This window comes from Drosophila albomicans, chromosome 2R (assembly GCF_009650485.2).
Source record: "Drosophila albomicans strain 15112-1751.03 chromosome 2R, ASM965048v2, whole genome shotgun sequence".
NCBI lineage: Eukaryota > Metazoa > Arthropoda > Insecta > Diptera > Drosophilidae > Drosophila > Drosophila albomicans.
The window spans coordinates 1,245,890-1,267,182 of NC_047631.2; the positions used below are offsets into that span (position 1 = coordinate 1,245,890).

The following is a 21,293-nucleotide window of genomic DNA, read 5'->3' on the forward strand; positions in this document are numbered from 1 at the left end:
AGAAAACAAACATTCTGATAGCAAAACGATGACCACGCGATATTTTATCGATGCGAAGCCGAAAATGAACTCACCACTCAACAAACGGGTGATAATTAAGTGCGCCAAAGTATGAAAATATAAATAAAAAAATTTTTTTTTTAAACAAATCTTCGGCAATCTCATGTATTGGCATTCAAATGTTGTTTGAGTTGTGAGAGGAAAGTTTGTCGGCATTGACATTACTAATAGCCTATCTTTCATTAGAACTTTTTTCAAAATCTTTATCAAAATATTGCAATTTAAAAAAGTCGTTCATCTTACAAAATCTTAAACAGTTGTTTAAATTGTTCGCCAACTGAGTGACAGTGGAAACGTGGCGTAACGCTATTTCGCTCCGCTTTGAGCCGACTGTAGCCCGTCTGATCCATAGTACTCAATGCACCTGCATAATGTTCTTGTTTTGCTGTGTTGACGAAAGGTTAATTTTCTGAAAAACTGCTTTAGGGATTAAGAAAATTTAATTTTGTATTGTTTTGCTTTTAACCTTTTTTTTTCGTGCGAAAAGGCAAAAATGAAAAATAAATAAAACATCGAATATTTATGTATCGAAAGGTAAAAGTTGCGAAGCTATCTGTACATAAAAAAAAAAACGAAAATGTGGTAGCACGATAATAAAGTTTATCGCATACACAGAGCGTTGCGTCGTTACTTGATATCATCAAAGGCATACTTCACATCGCAATAGATGTCCAAATACTCTTGTGGTGAGAAACATTGCATACAAAAGTTCCGATCGAGATTTAAAACTATTCTTAGCTATGTATATCAGATCGATAATTTTAAGAAATAAACGTTTTTTTCTTAAATAGAAATCAATGAATTTGTTCTTAAAGAACATATGTATGTAATTAATTTTCCATCATTCCATTGACAAATTCTTAAGATTACTGAATTATGTACTAAGTTACATAGCCGTTGTCGCGATATTGCTGTTATTGTTGCAAGCAAATTATTTGTTGCTAATACCATGATAACAAAACTTTCGTTACGAAAGTCCTAATGCCCTAATTAGAGGTGCAAAAGTAAAGAAACTCAGGTAGGAGAAGAATGTTAAAGGCATTAAAAATGTTAATTGATAATGAGAAATTTAATAAATTATAGCACACTAAGGGTATTCGAAAAATATAAGCACTAACCATACAATACATCAATACACAATGGCTTGAAGCCAAAACGTATCATTTGAAACAGCATTATTGCGACCATGATACAATAATATTGAAATAACTTTTTTTCTGAAATATTTCTGCTATCTGAATAATGCAAAAAAAAAATTTTTATAATTGTTCAAACTTCTTTTAAATAGAGTTTTAAATAGTTTTTGAAAAAAATAGTTACGGCTTCATTTTAATATTATATATGTATGTAAAAAATTAAAAATCAAGGCGAAATAAAAAATGTAAATCTCATTTTTATAAAATAAAACTATGTACGTATCGGGAATCGAACTCGCACTCGAGAATTTGTTGGGCTTTCAAACTATGAAAAGAGCCAACGTCTTCACTTTCGTCGCGGAAAACGAAATTGAAGTGCGCTAGCTGCTTGTTTTGCGAGACATCTTTACGTTGCAAACGTGTACTTTTCACTTCTTCGTGAAGAGGGTAAGGTCCGTGGGGACCACACGCCTGCCTTTCACTTTTTCGTCAAGGTCGTAAGGTCCCGCGTGTCGCTAAGAAAGTGGTTGATCCATCGATAGATCGATGGAGCCGTGTTGACTGAGGTAAGGCCCTTTATAATATAGCATAATATAGGGAAGAAGAAAATGCACTGCAAGAGTGCCGGCAGGTTTTGCGGAACACGAAAGCCGCAATGAAGATCCAAAAAAACCTTTCTAGAGATGTTAAGCAAAGAGTCGGCGAACTCGACGAAATCCTCGACCAAGTGGAAACATACCGACGAAACTGGCTAAGACAGGAGGCTGAAGGTAAACGCATAAGCGACATTAAAAAAAACAATGTGGATGAATCGACTACGCCGAAAACCTCTGCCGCTCCGCAGTCAAAACGGCCCCTCCCAAACCCAGTGGACGTCGACACACCAAACTTAAAGAAACCATGCGCCACGAGCACAGGCGCAAACTGACAGGTTGTGTAGTCAAAGGCTGATAAAGCACACAGGCAAAAATCCAGCGCACCCAAACAAACAACTGGCGGCGAACAAAATAAACCCTCAGGAGTCAAGTCAAACTCAGAGAAAGGCAGCACTCAAAAAAGACGGCCAAAATATGAAGCCCTTCTTGTGAAACCAAACGATGGACACACCTATGCAGACATACTTAAAAGCCTTAAGGAAACTGTGGACCCAAACGACGCTGACATTGAAGTTCATGCAGTTCGAAAAACAATGACTGGAGCGCTACTACTAGAAATGAAAAAAGGCACTCAAGTGAGCACCGATTTCATTAATAAAATCAAAGGTGCCCTACAAAAATCAGCGGAAGTAAAGGAACTCAAACCGACGAACACGCTGGAAACCTGGGATCTAGACGCACTCACTACAGCCAACGATGTCGAGGAAGCCATACAGAAGATCCTCCCGGACATAGGGGACCGACTAAAAATAGTGGTGACAAAACCAAATAGTCGGGAACAAGTGAGAGCATATGTCACACTCCAAACCGAAGCTGCAGAGACGCTTCTCAAAGCAGAAAGAATAACTGTTGGCTGGATTCACGCCAGAATGCGCATGCAAACAATCCCCACGCACTGCTTTAGATGTTTCGAGTCAGGTCACACCCAAAGAGAGTGCAAAGGCCCAGACAGAAGAAACCTTTGCATCCGGTGCGGCGAAATTGGACACAAGCACAAGGAATGCAAAAATCCTCCAAAATGCTGCGTGTGCGTCACGGCCGGACTGAAACCAGTTGACCACATCCCTGCCTCCAGCAAATGTGCATCGGTAAGAGCCCAAACATGAAGATCCTCCAAGCAAACATGCACCGGAGCAAGACAGCCGACTCGCTTCTCTCTCAGCTCGTGCTAGGGAAGGCGGTTGATGTTGTCATCAACACCGGGACGGCAGCCATCTGGCTGCCAAACATAAACAACTTCACCGTCATAAGAAGTGGTGCCGGACAAGGCTTCGTATGGGCACAAACTAAAATCTGTACAATCATGAGCTGCTAACTTATGCCTAGTGACAGTATAAATGAATTTAAGACGAAGCTAGACGCAATAGAAGACCAAGCACAACAGTTTGGCGGAGACTTGATCATCGCGGGTGATTTCAACTCTAGAGCCATCGAGTGGGGCATGCCGACAACAAGCCCCCGGGGCAGACGGGTACTTGACATGGCTGCCAGGCTCGGGCTAGTGGTCGCAAATGAAGTCCACACCCCAGACCAGGATGCGAGGGTACAATCCCAGACAGAAAGAGCAGCGAGTAAACTACAGGAGTGGGGTGTCTTGGAGGACTACACGGGCAGTGACCACCAGTATATCTGCTTCTCCATAAACTCAAACCATAGACGTCGGCCCGACCATGATAAGAAAATCACCCGAAGGTGGATCGCGAAAAAACTGGACACCGAGAAACTCATCGAAGTACTCGACGCAAGTATGGAAACAGCCGTAGACCCTAGGGATGCAAGAAGCATAGTACGCCACACCATGCGCGCCATAGAGCATTCTTGCGCCGCAGCGATGCCCAAAACGACGAGCTTCCTTAAAAGGAAAGCTGCCTACTGGTGGAACGAGCAGATCGCGGAGCTCCGAAAAGCCTGCCTACGCGCGAGAAGGAAAATGACTAGAGCCAGATCTCGAAGCAGTTCTACGGCGGAAAGCGAGGAGCACAAAGAAGCTAGAAAGCGCCTTAAACTTGCCATTGTCCACAGCAAAAAGAGCAAATGGAAAGAGCTATGAAACGACATAAATACCAACCCATGGGGTCTTGGCTACAAAATCGTAACGCGCAAGTTAGGAGCGCAAAGGCCGACTCCGGAGCTCAACGAAAACGTCATGGCCAATATAGTCAACACGCTCTTCCCACAGCACGAACGACGCACCGACCCAGAGACGCCCGCCCTCGAAGAGCCTCCTTTCTTTACAGAGAAAAAACTCAGATCGGCAGCAAAATCTTTGAAAAACATCAAAGCACCCGGACCCGATGGGATTCCATCCGAAGCACTAAAAGCCATAACAGACGCACGCCCGAAAATCCTGCTACACATGTATAATGCTTGCTTGATGGAAGGAATTTTTCCAGAGGTGTGGAAGCGACAGCACCTAATGCTAATAGACAAAGGGAAAGGAGACCCAGCTACACCAAGTGCATATCGCCCGCTATGCATGTTTGACACAGCGGGGAAACTGCTAGAAAGATTATTAAAACCTCGGCTATCTACAGCCATAGAAAGGGCAGGTGGCCTATCAAACAGACAACATGGCTTTCGACCAGGTAGATCGACAGCTGGAGCGCTGCAGTGCGTCATAGAAGCGGTAAGCGATGCACAGAGAGGAAACGCCTACTCCAAAAAAATAGTGCTCCTGGCCGCTCTTGACGTTAGAAACGCCTTCAACAGTCTGCGATGGACTGACGTCATCGACGCGTTAGAAAAACGCTTCGGAGCACCAGCCTACCTGATGCGCATGGTCCGCAGCTACCTATGCAAACGAGAGCTGATATACCAGACGCAAAGTGGGACCAGGCGAAAGACCGTCACTTCGGGTGCAGCACAGGGCTCTATCCTCGGCCCGGACCTGTGGAACGCTAGCTATGACAGCATCTTTTCAATAGAAATGCCAGACGGCTGCAACCTGGTCGGGTTCGCCGACGACATCGCCGCCATCATTAAGGCACGCGACATGATGCGAGCAATGGCTTGGTTCGAAACCCACGGTCTAAAGCTCGCCACAGAACTAATAATTTTAACAAAACGGCACATCCCTCTCGAAGTGAACATGCACGTGAGCGACGACATAATAAAAACAAAATTATCACTCAACTACTTAAGCATCCGTATCGACCCAAGAATGACTTTCTGGACCCAAATAAACCACACAGTGGAAAAAGCGTCAATGGCAGTGGCATCACTCAGTAAGCTGATGGCAAACGTTGGTGGCCCAGCTGAGGGCAAGCGTAAACTGCTGATGTCAACAGTAAACTCAATACTGCTTTACGGCTCTGAAGCATGGCCGTCCAGAGGACGGCGGCACTTAGAGTAACGTCCGCATACCGGACAGTGTCGACAGCAGCAGTCTTGGTGATTAGCAGCGAAATCCCCATAGATCTGAAGGCCAGAGAGCGACGGCGCACCTGGCTAAAGCGCCAAAATAACCAAGAACCTGACACCAACCCCAGAGAGGAAACTATGCAACAGTGGCAAGATCGCTGGACAAACGAAGCAACCGGTAGGTGGACTGCCAAACAAATACCTGACGTAAAAATATGGAGCAACCGCGACTTCGGTGAAGTAAACTACTATTTGACACAGCTGCTTTCTGGGCACGGATACTTCGGAAAGTACCTGCACCAAAGAGGACTACGCCAACAGCCAAGCTGCGTGTATGGCGATGCCGATATAGATGACGCAGAACATACTTTTTTCTCATGCACTCAGTGGCAAACAGAAAGAGAGCTGCTTGAATCGCAGATCGATGGAACCTGGAGGCCACAAAACGTTGCCAAACTGCTCGTAAGTAACGAGCAAAACTGGAAACTAATAACAAGACACGTCGAGAGAATCCTCCGACGCAAAAAGAGGCGCCTGGACGCAGGTGAAACGATGAGCTAAGAACACCAGAGCGCCCAGCCTGAAGTTATGCGCATTCAATGCGGTTCCGGGCTGGGAAATTCCGCCCTGAAACAGAGAAAGGGGAGTTTTTAGCGGGTCAGCATGCATATGCGATCCCAGCACAGCCATAGTTTGAGACGTCGCTATGGTGGTGTGTAGACATTTTCTTCCCTACCTCAAAAAAAAAAAAAAAATTAATTATTATTATTATTATTATTATTATTATTATTATTATTATTATTATTATTATTATTATTATTATTATTATTATTATTATTATTATTATTATTATTATTATTATTATTATTATTATTATTATTATTATTATTATTATTATTATTATTATTATTATTATTATTATTATTATTATTATCATTATCATTATTATTATTATTAATCGTAACTTAATTAAGATGTCGATGCAAGGCAAAATCGCTTCGAACATAAAACTATTGCATTATTACGGTCTCACTTTTCCCTTATTCTAACAATGCAATCCATTTTTCTTATTCTAACTTATGGTGCACTAACGAAGGGCTATTTGGATCATAGCTGATGAGCACCCATTTGTTTGCAATTGCTCGGCAGTGAGCGGTGCCCACCGTCCGTTGAAGTAGCTGCTTTGCAGCCTTTACATCTACCTCCCGCAGACCTCAGAAGTAAGGATCCGTCGGTGGCGAAATCTCATTGGCTCTTGATGCGACGTCAAAAACTGAGCTTTCCTTGGCCTCGATGCATTTCCCTAGATCTACACGGGTAACTTGCTCCAAAAAAGTCCGTCGCATTGACGAACAGAAGAAACTTAGCATCATAAAAAAATATGAGTATGAACAAGTCGACATCAACCCGCAATAACAAAGACGAATATCAATATCTACTCCACTGATGTTACCAGCCCTCGAATTCGATGGCAGAGCTCTGCAAGGTAAACGATTCCCAAGTCAAATTTCGGAAATTACACTGCCTCCTGAAGAATGTGTGCCATCGGAAAAGTAAGCTTTGCTTCAATTGCTGCCACGATGTATCAAAACTGCGAATAATACATTCGTCCCATTACACCTTTGAAGTCAGAGCTCTTGAAGCAGTATATTTGCTTCTAATATCAAAAGTGCAAAGCTGATCAAACATCCGAGATGTCACGTAGAGAATGATCCGTTAGACAGCTATCCTTGAGTGGTCGGTCCTACTATAAGAATGTCATTCAACGCCTTATGTGACGAAGTACAACACGAAGCATTACTTACGAACCTAAGCTTTGTAGATTTGCTGTGGGGTCGTAGACACCTCGGATACGTAGCCCGTCCCCCTGTATTCATTTATAAATTCTGAGTACGTTCGTTTTAACTTAAGAACTTTCGCTAAGCGTTTTTAATCGACAAAGACCGTCGTTTCAAAACTTCAAAGGAATCACCAAGATGGGAAGGATCCGATTCCATCTTACTTCAAAACGACTAGACCACAAGCCTTGAACTTCCTTTTGACACCACAGATTGACAATAGTCTTCTGATGAAACTATTCATTAGGAATATACCGCTTCGAGACGATCTAAAATAGGAATCTGCTGGATGAACATTAACAAGTATCTTCGCGTACTACGGTCTAACTTTCGACTTTGCTACTTTAGAATATTTTCTTCACTTTAGACGTCGATTCAACAATGTCAGGCAAGATGATGCACAAGTCGTCTTTACGCAGATGCACTACGTAAGCAAGTTTCTCAGTCATAAAAAAAATAACAAGTAAGAAAGTTACAGTTGAGTGTGCTCGACTGTGAGATACCCGCTACCCTTTTTTAATAAAAGCAAAATATTGCGCTATCATTTTCAAAATATACCGAAAATACTGAAAAAATACTAAAAATACACCAAATGGTATGTTTGGTATATCGATATGGTACACCATTCGAAATATACCATAAACGGCACAATGTGCCAGATTGTCGGCCAAAGCAACTCAGACCCCTAGTAAGTAGGCATTTTTGTCCATACAAAAGTATTTCTTTGATAACTTCCACAATTTTTATCTGATCGCAACCAAATTTTCAGGTATCATAACTACTATAGTAATTATTGTATATACCAAAATTCGTAACTCTAGCTTCAAAATTACGCTTGTTATTCGATTTTTTTATTTGCAGGGGCGGAAGTGGGCGTGGCAAAAATTTGAAACAAACTTGATCTGCGTGCAAACATAACAAATGCTGTCTCTTATAGTCTCTGAGATCTAGGTGTTCATACGGACAGACGGACAGACGGGCAGACACACAGACGGACAGACGGACATGGCTATATCGTCTCGGCTGTTGACGCTGATCAAGAATATATATACTTTATAGGGTCGGAGATGCATCCTTCTACCTGTTACATACATTTCCTGCCGGCACAAAGTTATAATACCCTTCTACCCTATGGGTAGCGGGTATAAAAATTAACTTTAATTAGAATTTTAAATAATCCATTAGACTGGCCGCCACACACATTATTGTAGTTACAAATTTTGGTGATTTAAAGGTTTTCAAATTTGTTTAGCGTTTGTTTCAAAAAAGCAAATAGAAAGAATAGAATAAAAATAAAATGAAATCGGCAGAGGAAAAAAATATGTTTTAAGAAAATAGCCGATACAAGTAAGTAAGGCAAATTAATGAATAATAAATTAAATATAAAATGTATACTTATTGAATGGAATCAAATTTCTAATTTTCGTTGTCTTTTTTCTGCATGAGTGCCCCTTTACTTTACTTTTTTACTTTTGTGCCCCTGAACAAATGTTTTTCCGCTCAACTTCTTATAAAAACAAAGAAGCTACAGTTGAGGGTGCTCGACATTGAAATACCCGCTACCGCTCATATATCGCAATAATACTAAAAGTATACTAAAGGCTGTATAGGGTATATAGCACTATATTCAGAATACATACAACATGTATATCATTTAGTGCAAAATATACCAGATTGTCAGCCTAAACAAGCAATACCCCATTGTGGTAGATTTTTTAAATATGTAACTTCGTAAACTTTTATCTATTCTCAAATTTTTAGAAATTTAAAATTCTATAGGTATTATTGTATGTACCATAAATCATCGCTCTACGCTTGGTATTCGATTTTTGTCCATTTGCTGGAACGGAGGTGGGCGTGCAAACAATTGAAATAAACAAATACGATTTAACGCATCTGGGAACACCGCTTTATGTAAATTAATATATAAATATGTACACATATGTATATAACGCATATGTTAAATTGTTCATAAGTTTAAAAATGGATTTTATATGCATGGGTGGCAACCCTCTTTCGATAAACCAACGGCGTTTAAAAAAATGATGGCTTCGCATAGGACAAATGCTATATCAAATTGTATGGGTCTGTGTAATTTACACATTTAAGTGTAGTGTGCAGTTCTACATGTCAAAAACGCGTATTTTAATTTATTAAAACACTTTCAATTGCAATACTTAACCTGTTCATTAATTAATTATTTTTTTGGTGAGATAATTAATTCTAGCTTAGCGATTGTGATTTTATATGTATTTTACTGTTTTTAGCACACAAAGAAAGCTGAATTCGGCAGCAAATGTCAGGCGTGGATCAGGTAATGGCATTTTGGTATACATACATATGTGTATGTACATATTTACAGATATTCTTACATATGTATGTATATTTGTAGAATATGTGCATGTACATAACATATGTATATGTATATACGTGAATGTTTTTGTCAATATAACTTAATCAACTCAAAAATTTATTGAAGTAATGTGTATTAAACAATTTAATAATTAAATATTTATACATACATGCATTTATATGTAATTACATGATAGGTGTACTCACAATTATTGATATTTTTACTGTGCTAATTTAACAATTGCATCTTTTTCTTTCAGAAATTATCAGGAACTGCAGGTATACTCATAAATATTCAATGTCTTTGTTTTTCAAAATCTCTTGGATAAATGTGCATATGTATTTGTGTGTGTGTATGATGATATATCTTTACATTACCGTAATTAATAAATACGTATAAATTGCATAAAATTAAGCATAAAACAATACATGTGGTCTCACAATATTTAAAAGGTAGTAGGAGTATTTCTTCTTACATACGATTTAACTCTTCTAGATTGCACCAACTGGATAGCTGGTGTTATTGCCGAACCCTTTTCTGAAAAATAAAAGTTTTCATAAACCACAAAATATATTTTACAGGCAGACTATTAAAATAGTTTAAAAAATTGCATAATCATCATTGAAGGCTGGTCTCAAATATTTTATATAATCTTCCGAGTCTGACTTAACTCTTAATTTGTTGTGTAAACCTTCTAGGACTATAGCTTCAAGTTGCAAATAAATAAATTTAACTGAATGTGACTAAGTTTATACTGCGGTTTAGTGTAGTATTAAAGTGCAAGTGTAAAAGTTTTTCATATAACAGTCAACTTATGCCATTAAACCGTAAGCCTGTAAAAGTGAGGATTTTTATTAATCAGTTCTATATGAACCAATTTTCCCCGTCTTAATGTCAAAAGTTTTAGCATAAAGGTTACTCCTAGGATACTGGAACCAAAGTTTGAAGTTTTATTGTTGAAACTATTAATAACTAATTACACATAACCTGAAAAGCTTTTGGTGTAAAAAAAATATTGGTTTTTTGTTTTATCATAAGCTATTTTTCTATTTAAGGACAATGCTAACTATTCCAACATCTCTCCAGATTCCAAGAATCATTTAAAGGGTCAGGGTAACACTATAAAGTAAAAGTATACAAATTTGTCAACAATAATTAAGGATCATTTAGAAATATAAAAGATTTTCTTCTCATATCCGAAGTTATTTAGATCAAAAGCTTCAGGCCAAGTCTTATGTCGTTATACAAAATTGTGTTGCGTTTAAAATTGTAGTCAACTAAATATAAGTGAATATCAGAGCTTTGGTATTCTAATGGTCTATTCTATTATTTTAGTGGTATTTAATACTGTTTTTATTTTCTCCATTATTATTATTTATTAATATATAAACGGAAGTAGTAAAATCTGTTGGAGAGCGCACTATACCATGGAGCCAACAAGTTGATGAGGCATCGTATGAAAACTTATCTTCTCCAGCCAATGATGATAACTCTGGTATTTTCTATTAAAATAAATAATATAAATTATTTAATTAAATCTATTTCGCATTAAATCAGGTAATCAAAGCTCAATGCAATTCCAATTTCCGCCATTCAATGTGAAAGAAAATAATATTACATCATTAAGCCACACAGGAAAAGGACGTAAAACATCTCACAATAATGGTAAGTAAGACTGAAATAATTTAGGTTTAAGCAAGGCAACTCGAAGAATTGAATGAAATGTGAGCTCGAATTAAGTATTATTAGTCGCGGCTTCTAAATCGAGAAAGAGCACAAATAAAGTTCTCGTGAAAAAGTGAGAAATATCACAGAAAACACTTATACTAATATTTCACTTCAGGATGTCTACTTTCTTTTTGATTTTGGAATCTTTTGAATTTTGTCAGTGGTGTTGGCTAAAATATAACATTATTTTTGACATTTTTATATTTTAATATTATAATAACAACAATACAGCGATGCCACAGAAATCAGTTCAACTCGAATTTTATTTCAAGGAGCCACAGACACTTTTTTTCAACAATAAATAGACAATTTTTTATGTAATTTCTTGTTTAATTTGTGAAAAACTATAATACATGCTTTATTTTTTTTTGGTTATTAAAATTAGCAATTTAATAAATCACCAATTAAATCACTTTCATCCAGAGACGTAGACAGTAGTTTCAAGCCGATTTTCATTTACGGAGTCCACTTTTTTGTATCCGAGTTCCGAATGATAAATTTTTGAAGCAAATGTATTGAATTCAGTTATATTGCTACATATTTTTCATTTCAAAGATAGACAGTATTCTTACTATTAGAATTTTTAATCAATTTAATTTAACTCAGCTCGATTTGATTACATAATTAAGTAGCTGATATATTTTTGCAAACGGCTGCTTCGTTGCCATCAATCATTTTTGGCACAAATGAATATATAAAAAAAATCTCCAGCAATAAATTGTTGATCAAATTGAGAATAGCCTTTATTGCTGTATTTATTAAGTTGTAATATTATTTTACTGATTTCGATTTGAAAAGTTACTACAAACTAACATCTGTAATAAGTATACAATAATAAATAAAAGTTTCCTCAAAATTACAATTAACTGACCTTTGCTTTTAATATCTCCTCTGACCAGTTCTCTTGGGAAATGCCTTTAATAGTATTAATTAGAATATTTTGAATTTTGTCTAACTTCTTCTTAAATGCATATATTATTTCATGAGTATTTGCTACTTGCTGGTTAACACACCAGCATTCTTTGTTAGTTACAAAACAGAAAGATGCATATAGAATTCCTGCTTCCTTAGCTAGTGCAGCTTCGGGACATAACGTCATGCTAAGAAGATCAGCCCCCCAGCTTCTAAATAAATTGTTTTCAGCAATTGTAGAATAACGCGGTCCTTCTAAAGTGATTACGGTTCCCTTTGAATGTGTCGCAATCTCCAGCAGATTTGCCGCTCTTACTAGCTGATTTCTTGTTCGTTCACAGAATACAGGGTACATTGGCAAATGACAAACACCAAAAGGGCTACCCACAGCACCATCATAAAATGTTTGTTCCCGTTTTGTAGTATTATCAATAATATCATGTGGAACTACAACATCGCCTTGATGAATATAATCACGTAGCGAACTAACAGTGTTCGTTGCCAAGATATGAGTACATCCCAACTTACGCATAGCCCAAATATTAGCCCTATAATTAACGTTAGATGGCATTATATCGTGAAGACGACCACTTCTTGAAAGCAGTGCACATTTGACATTTTCAATATCTCCCTCAATAATAATGTCTGAAGGCTTTCCAAATGGTGTACATACAGCACATTCTTTTCTATCATTTAATGCCAAAGGAGTATCTAGACCAGATTCGCCAATAATACCAATTTTTACTTCTTTAGAATCGGTAAGTGGCTCTCCCATTGTCCTTCCTACCAGAAAATTAATATTTTAAACAATTTCCAAAAAATTAATTTCAATTGTTGATTTTCTGAATCTAAATGATATTTTCATTTGTTTCGTCATGGCATGTTTGGATTACATTTGTATATTATAAAATAACACTTCTGTTAAACTCTGGTCTATCGTGGTAACATATACAACTTTGACAAAAGTTTGTTCAAATAACAAATATTTGAATAAGGTTATTAATTTTATATTCAAATTAAATATTAAGGTTTCTTTATTAATACCATTAATATGCGAAATCTTGAATTGGCTTAAAACCGAGTGTGTATATACCGAATATTCACGAAAAACAAGAGCGATACCACTAGACACCAGTTGAAAAGATCATACTTTTTATACCCCCTACCCATAGGGTAAAAGGGCGATACCACTAGACACCAGTTGAAAAGATCATACTTTTTATACCCCCTACCCATAGGGTAAAAGGGTATTATATCTTTGTGCCGGCAGGAAATGTATGTAACAGGTAGAAGGAGGCATCTCCGACCATATAAAGTATATATATTCTTGATCAGCGTCAACAGCCGAGACGATCTAGCCATGTCCGTCTCTGTGTCTGTCCGTCCGTCCGTATGAAACACTGAATGTCAGAGACTATAAGAGATAGAGCTATAATTTTTTTTCGACAGCATTTGTTATGTTTGCACGCAGATCACCCCCCGCCCACTTCCACTTCCGCAAATCAAAAAAATCGAATAGCAAGCGTAATTTTAAAGCTAGAGTTTTGGTATATACAATAATAACTACAGTAGCTATGATTCCGGAAAATTTGGTTGCGATCAGACAAAAATTGTCGAAGTTATTAAAGAAATACTTTTGTATGGGCAAAAACTTACTAGGGGTCTTAGTTGCTTTGGCTAATAATCTGGTATATTGTGCCGTCTATGGTATATTTTGAATGCGGTACTATATCGATATACCAAATATACCATTTGTTACAATTTTTAGTATTTTTGTAGTATATTTGGTATATTTTGAGAAAAAAAACCGCAAAATATATTTCAATTATTCAAAATGGGTAGCGGGTATCTCGCAATCGAGTACACTCGACTGTAGCTTTCTTACTTGTTACTTTTCCACACAGCCGCAACTCATACTAACATAATTAAACATTTATGTATATTTAATAATCCTCCAACGCTGCTTTCATAAATATTCTTTAATTCTTTGTTATAAAAACATTCATGTTGCACCGGTCTGCATCTTTTAAATGTCCCCCAATAATCGAAAAGTACGCTTGACCTCTCCTGAAGATCCCTATCATCCTACATTGAAAGTGTTGATGGATTTTCCTACAACAGTGGCAAGTTCAGTCTCATCAAGGTCACCGTTCCGCGATCTAATTTTATTGTCCACAATAAATATCTTGTGAGTTGTGAGCGGCAAATTCGTCGAGATCCGAGATCTTTTAACTTTGTCAATAAATGCGTGGTTCGTCAACACTTCCAACAACCATGTTTTTTGATGGAAATACAGCTGATACAAGTCAGTCCATATCTGAATTGTTTGCTGATATCGAACAACTTATACACCTCAAAACGTTAAATTGGTATTGCCGTATCCTTATAAGATAAATGGCTCAAATTGTTTTCTGGAACTCATAATTTCCAATACTTCAATATTAAATATTTTAAATAGTACAAATCCTACTTTTCCCTCAGGGTCTGATAAAGTTACAGCATTTGTGCTTTGGCATTTTTTTTAAAAGTCTTTACATAATCTATTTGTTGCTAAAAAATAAATAACATACAATTACAATATTTGTTTACTTCTATTTGTATACCTGCTATCCATGGGGAAATATAAAGTATATATATTCTTGATCAGCGTCAACAACCGAGAGGATCTAGCCATGTCCGTCTGTCCGTATGAACATCTAGATTTCAGAGACCATAAGAGATAGCTATAATTTCGACAGGTTTTGTTATGTTTGCACGCAGATCAAAATTTTTGACACGCATGCGTCGAAAATCGTCAACAATCGAATAACAAGCATATTAAACTAGAAACTAGAGCGGTGATTTTGCTACATACGATAATAACTACAGTCTTTATGATTTCTTAAAGTTTAGTTGCGATCTGATAAAAAAATGTAGAAGTTATTAAAGAAAATCTTTTGTATAGGGAATACGCCCACTTTGCTTTGGCTGACAATCTGGTATATTTCGAATGTGGTACTGTATCAATATACTTAAAAATAACCTTGGGTCTTGTATTTGGAGTCCCAAATATAAGGTTAATCAAGATAGATTAGAATTCATCCAAAAACAATGTTGCTCTTCGCCAGCCCTTCGTGCTCTGAACTGAGATTCCAATTCCGCCTTATCGTAGTAGACACTTATTGTCAATCTTCGATCGTAGAACCATGCTTGAAGCAATGTTAACTAATTGTGAAATCGATTCCTATTAATTGATTAGCCAAACTAGTTTCAGGTTTCCTATTAGAAACACTAGAAATTTCTTACTCATTTCCCTTCGGCATTGTAGTGAAAATTATGCCATACATAACCCTTTCCGCTCTTAGCTCACAATATAATAATTTTGATCCTACCACCTTGTCTATTTCTTTTCTTCGTATTATTATCTTATCGCACTTTTCTAGCTTTTCATTTTTAATATACATATATATACAAATAATACAAAATACATAAAAATATAATCAAGATCTAAAAATGCACATACATTATCTGAAAAAATGATTTATATTCATGAAAAGTTACTGCGAATACGGAAAGTCAATATTCTGCGATTTTATTAAAATCTGTTTTAGAATTTGAACTTTGAATGCGTGTTGTAAGAGACATAAATATCCGATGCTACTATTTTTTTCTGATTTATTAGTACAAATTTATTTATATTAAAAAAGTCAATTATGCAGCAATATTTGTTCTAGTAGTCCTAGTTTGTAATGGCTATTCGTGATAAAAGAAATTAAGAAACTGAAAGAAACATTGGTAGGATTTTTTGTTATTTTTCAAAATTTTTTTTGTGTAATATGCCATTAAATTATTTTATCAAATCGAAGGCTCGAAATAAGTCTTCCCACTTTCCTTGTAATTTAATGTAATGTGAAAAATGTAATGATGCACGTCTTATCATTGAAAAGATAAATAATAAATTATTTTTAAAAATCTGGTTAAAAAGTACATAAGCAATGCGAATATTGGTGTAGCATGTTTAGAGGAAGCATGTTGACAACCATTTACTAAAAGATTGTCCCGAAAATAAACTCGTTGTATGGGTCTCTCACGAGTGCATTTTTTTTAAAATCAGTTTGATATTAGTAGTAGTAGACAGTAGTTGTTTACTATTATTTGTTTATTCGCGTTTACAAAAGAAGACTGAGAACACCACTTATTACTATTATTAATAAAAAAAAATTTAAATAAAATAAAAATAATAGAAAAAACTATATGTTGGCAATGTTTTTTATGCCTAAAACTTATCAATGATTTTCATTGCTTTACGCATACTTATAAAATGATTTTAAGAAAAATAAAACAAAAAGGGCATCCGCTGAAAAGATACGAAATTGTTTTGGAAAATTATACAACGGCTTAGAATGCTACTAAGAGGTATGCCGGTTTAATATTGATCTGCTAAAGAAGATTTTACTGTAATGCAATATTAGAGATTAAAGTAAAAATTCATTCGAGTTCGTGACGTATGTGTGATTTCAATCTAACAATTAGAATTTTAATTTCAGCGAAGACCGGATGCATAGATTGGATTGTGTGGTTCCAAGTATACAGTTAAGAGTTTAAGAAAATATTAACCAATATAGAAATTAAAATTATGAACATCATTATTAGATGAAAATATACGATTTGCTCTTATACTTGCAAATGGGTTCACAATATAATATATATATTTTTTCATTTTTACAGTGAATATTCCAAAACTTAACTTTATCTCCTTGAGCTTATTTAGTAATTACCTTAAATATTATTAATAAGAAAAATAATATAAAATACCTATTTCTTTGCAGACACAAAGCTGAAATATGGAAATCCAAGCAGTTTTAATAATTCAAAGAGAGAAAATCAACAAATAAATGCATGGAATTCAAGACGTTTTTTTGCAGAAAAGGTAAGTGAAATTTTACATAAAAACTGTCGCTTGAATTCCACTATTACTTACTAGATACTCTTATAAATACAGAAGGGTATTATAACTTTTGAGCTCGCAGGAAATGTATGTAACAGGCAAAAGAAGCCATCTCCAACCCTTTAAATTATATATAATCTTGATCAGTGCCACAGCCCAGACGATATATCCTGTCCGTATGAATCATTGGATCTCAAACACTAGAGCTATAATTTTTCGACAACACTTGTTGGTCACTTGTAGGTCAAGTTTGCTTTAAATTCTTACCATTTCCGCCCGCAGAAACCTATAAAAATCAATTTTTAGTACATACAATCATTACAGTATTCAAGATTTCAGGAATATTTCATAACGATCAGAAAAAAATTGTATAATTTATTTAATAAATACTTTCGTATTTCGAAAAAAACGCCTACAGCAAACGGGTTTTAGATGCTTTTGACTGACAATCTGACGGAATTTGTTTCGTGCGACCGTCTTTACAGTAAAAAAAACAAACTAAAACAATTTTAAAAATAAGTGAAGGGGTTTTTTTCCAAGACCATTCTTAGCTCTCATTAAAGTACTTATCTAGAGCTATAAGAATAACCTTTTTTTATTTTTATTCTATGGTATATTTTGAAACTTTCGATATACTAAATATAGCTTTCAGTGTATTTTAGTATTTTTGCGGTGTATTTTCGGTAGAATATGGCATAATTGAAACCAGTCTATTCACGTCGACTCTAGCTTGTTTAATAATTAATGTATGATAATTGAATGTATGATTAAGTAATAAGGCTTCATTGGAGAGGGATCGACCAAAAGATACTACTTTATATATTTTACAAATTTCATAAAGTTAAATTTATTGTGAGCACATTTTTTTATTCCGTATGACAGTGGCCTTTTTATTAATACAGAAATTATGTCCATAAAGCAAATCCAGGAATTATAGAAGATCAATCAGATTGGCTAATTGCTTTGGTTAGATTGATAACTTTCACATGTCTGTAAATCCCAATTGGTATAAGTCACATTCGAATTGAAGTTAATATTGGAATTGAATCTGCTTTTAGCTTTATATGGAGCGGGCAAAGCATGAGCATATTTCTAGATTTAGCTCCTAAAGCCACTTCATAAAACAAATTTTTTTTTATAAATCATTTTAAAAATCAAAACAAGCCGCTGCTTGGCTTTGTCAACTGCCTAGTTTTTATACATATTATTAATTTCGCTCTGCCTCTTATTTATATTTATATATATGTATATGTAGATTAATGAAAATGGCGATGATCAATCAATCAGTCAGTTCGACACACGTACAAGGGAATCTGTCCATGAAGTTAAGGCACACGCCGCCATCACTGTCCCGAAGAAGATGACATGGGCTTCAATTGCTTCACAGCCAGCTAAACTTACTTCAAAAGTATGCATATTTTTTTTTTATTCCAAAATATTCATTATTTTTATTTTCCTTTTTTGCATATACAGACAACATTTGCCAGTTCCATCAATAAAAAAAAAGGTCCGGGTATGCCACCGCCACCAATGGTACCGGGCAAGCATAATTTAGATGTTAATGTGTGGGACTTGCCCGACAGTAATCCTCCACCTCCTTTACCATCCCCGCCGATACCCATTGAATTAACCAGTTCGGATATTCATTTTTCTGCATCGACTAAAGAAGAATCCACACAATCTGTTGGCGGACGATCTGAAAAAGATGACCGTTTTGAGGTTGGACCTAGCAACATCAATGTGTGTAGCACAAAATCGTCAACAATAGGACAATCTCGCAAAAATTGGGCACCCCTTCAGCAACAACAAGCTACCGATGCACGTCAGACTAGTGGTGCATCAGCGCAGCCAATTCGACGGATTGTAGCTACAAGTACTCATAATCGATATTCAGATCGTAGGGGAAACTTCACTGGTCATCATCGACATGATTTTGAGAAAAACATTAAGCATGAATATAATGATGAAAGTAATCCAAGAGCTGCGGCGCCGAATACGCCGAATATAATAGAAGAAGTGGTTGCTGATCCGCAAATATTATTGGATGAATTAAAGGACAAAAACAATTATAATCCAACTGAAATTGATTTAGATAAAGCATCCACTGCACGGTAATTACATTTTTTTTTTATAAATCTACAAATAATTTATAATTTTTTTTTTTTTAGCTTTTTTGTTATAAAATCATATTCTGAAGATGATATTCATCGTAGTATAAAGTATGAGATCTGGTGCTCTACAGATCATGGTAATAAGCGATTGGATGACGCTTTTAAAGAACGATACAAAGAAGGCGGTAATATTTTGCTTTTCTTTTCGGTAAATAGCTCAGGCCACTTTTGTGGTATGGCTCAAATGATGACATCGGTAGATTATAATTCCACATCCAGCGTTTGGTCTCAAGACAAATGGAGGGGAAAGTTTAAAGTAAAATGGATATATGTCAAGGATGTGCCTAATGGAAAGCTGCGGCACATTCGTCTTGAAAATAATGACAATAAGCCAGTGACATATTCAAGAGATACACAAGAGGTGCAAAACGCAAAGGGCATTGAAGTTCTACAAATATTACACTCATATAAGCACACAACATCCATATTTGATGACTTTTCCCATTACGAAAAAAAACAAGAAGAGGAAGTCTCATCGAAGCGTCCAATAGTTCACTCAACCGATGTCATTAATCAATCTCAATTGTCAATTAATCGTCATTTCAATCGACAACAAATCGATGACAGAGAAAGGGAGCGAAATGTCCGCAGCGACTCTCGTAGCTTAGCTATGACTACAACACAAAAAAATTCATTTAACGGAGGTAATAATTTTCGCGATCGCAATTCTATTCATAAAAGTACTACTGGACCCAGTGGCTTCAGCTCAAGCTACAGTGACTATCGAAGAGGATTCGAGAGGGAAAATGTGCAGAATGATAGGGAAAATTTATTTGAATTACGTCAACATGGATCAAACAGAAAGGACGACCATTTACATAGCTATTCAACTAAATCAAGGCTAAATAAACGGGAATATAATACTGAACAAATGAAAAGTGATGTGCGTGTGAGATCTGAGCTATCATCATCAAGGGATTTGCCTAAAGTCTGTATTAATCCTTGAACCATAGATACATATGAAGTAATTTATATATATATATATATATATATATATATATATATATATATATATATATATATATATATATATATATATATTTCTGGTAATCAAATTTGCGTTGCAAAACATTAAAACAATGTAGAATGCAAAACAATGTCTATTTGTGACTGAGATGCGGTAAAAATAATTTAATGAATGATGTTGACTGAAGGTCATCGTAATATTGTAACATTCGCTGATTTTTTGTTTAAGACTTTCTTAACGATTGTGTATATGCAGTAATTTATAGAGGTAGAATTAAGATGAAAATAAAGCCAACAACCGGTAAATTAGAATTAACAAAATTGATATAATAAAAATTTTATGTAATTTATTATATTTATATAAAATGATTGACGCTTTATTTGAACGGTTCAACACACCTAAAGATAAAGGTTTTCTTGATTCATTCCTTAAAACTTTAGTGCTAATATTAAACTAATATTCATCTATGTATGTGAAGTGTAAACTGCGTAATTAAAGTTACCGTTCTTATTATACCCATTGTTGCCTCAATCTCCACTGCACTGAAATCAATTTATATAATAGTATATACAAGAAATATTAATGTCCTAAAAATAAATTATTTGATAACCTATTTTTCTAAATTGAAAAATCGGTTGGAAAATCCCCTTGTGACTTGTGACAGTACCCATTGATACCAGGAATATTTGTGATCACCCCAAAACTGTACTTCTTATCAATATTAACAGTTTAATCATTGTGGACTGACCATTATTCTTCACATTCTTCCCAGAATAAATTGAATTATTAAATATATTACAGTAAAAAACAAAAATATAAATTCTATTGTGAATCTATATCAAAAAAGTAAGAAAGCTACAAATGACTGTGAGATACCCGCTACCCATTTTGAATAAAAGCAACATATTGCGGTATTATTCTCCAAATATACCAAAATACTATAAAATTACGAATTGTCTATTTGGTATATTGATATGGTGCTATACTCAAGATATAATATGTAGTGCAAAATATACCAGATTGTCAGCCACAGCAACTAAGACAACTAGTAAGTAGGCGTTTTTCCCATACAAAAGTATTTCTTTAATAACTTCGACAATTTTTATCTGATCGCAACCAAATTTTCAGGAATCGTGAAGTCGTCTAAAGTTATTATATAATATATACCAAAATTTCACACTATGC

At 35.5% G+C, this 21,293-nt stretch overlaps 2 protein-coding genes across 7 annotated transcripts; one reads left to right on the forward strand and one right to left on the reverse strand.

Moving 5' to 3' along the window:
• The first annotated feature begins 9,116 nt into the window (after positions 1-9,116).
• On the forward strand, positions 9,117-20,126 carry LOC117573132 (YTH domain-containing family protein). 6 transcript variants are annotated; one of them, XM_034256063.2, is made up of 9 exons: positions 9,127-9,258; positions 9,318-9,364; positions 9,663-9,681; positions 10,800-10,898; positions 10,961-11,068; positions 16,852-16,952; positions 18,226-18,378; positions 18,444-19,081; positions 19,139-20,126. In XM_034256063.2, the coding sequence occupies exons 2-9, from the start codon at positions 9,347-9,349 to the stop codon at positions 20,085-20,087; spliced, it is 2,085 nt and encodes a 694-aa protein (XP_034111954.1). In that variant the 5' UTR covers positions 9,127-9,258; positions 9,318-9,346; the 3' UTR covers positions 20,088-20,126. The 6 variants fall into 6 exon arrangements, with proteins under 6 accessions (XP_051863670.1, XP_051863671.1, XP_051863672.1 ...); XM_034256064.2 differs by having other exon boundaries at positions 10,803-10,898; XM_052007710.1 differs by lacking the exons at positions 18,226-18,378; positions 18,444-19,081; positions 19,139-20,126 and adding exons at positions 17,025-17,057; positions 17,118-17,189 and having other exon boundaries at positions 9,117-9,258.
• On the reverse strand, positions 11,441-12,882 carry LOC117573249 (purine nucleoside phosphorylase). The gene is made up of 2 exons (XM_034256314.2): positions 12,003-12,882; positions 11,441-11,946 (listed from the first exon to the last, which is right to left on the reverse strand). Exons 1-2 carry the CDS (start codon positions 12,816-12,818, stop codon positions 11,908-11,910), a joined length of 855 nt encoding a protein of 284 aa, XP_034112205.1. The 5' UTR covers positions 12,819-12,882; the 3' UTR covers positions 11,441-11,907.
• Positions 20,127-21,293: the final 1,167 nt, after the last annotated feature.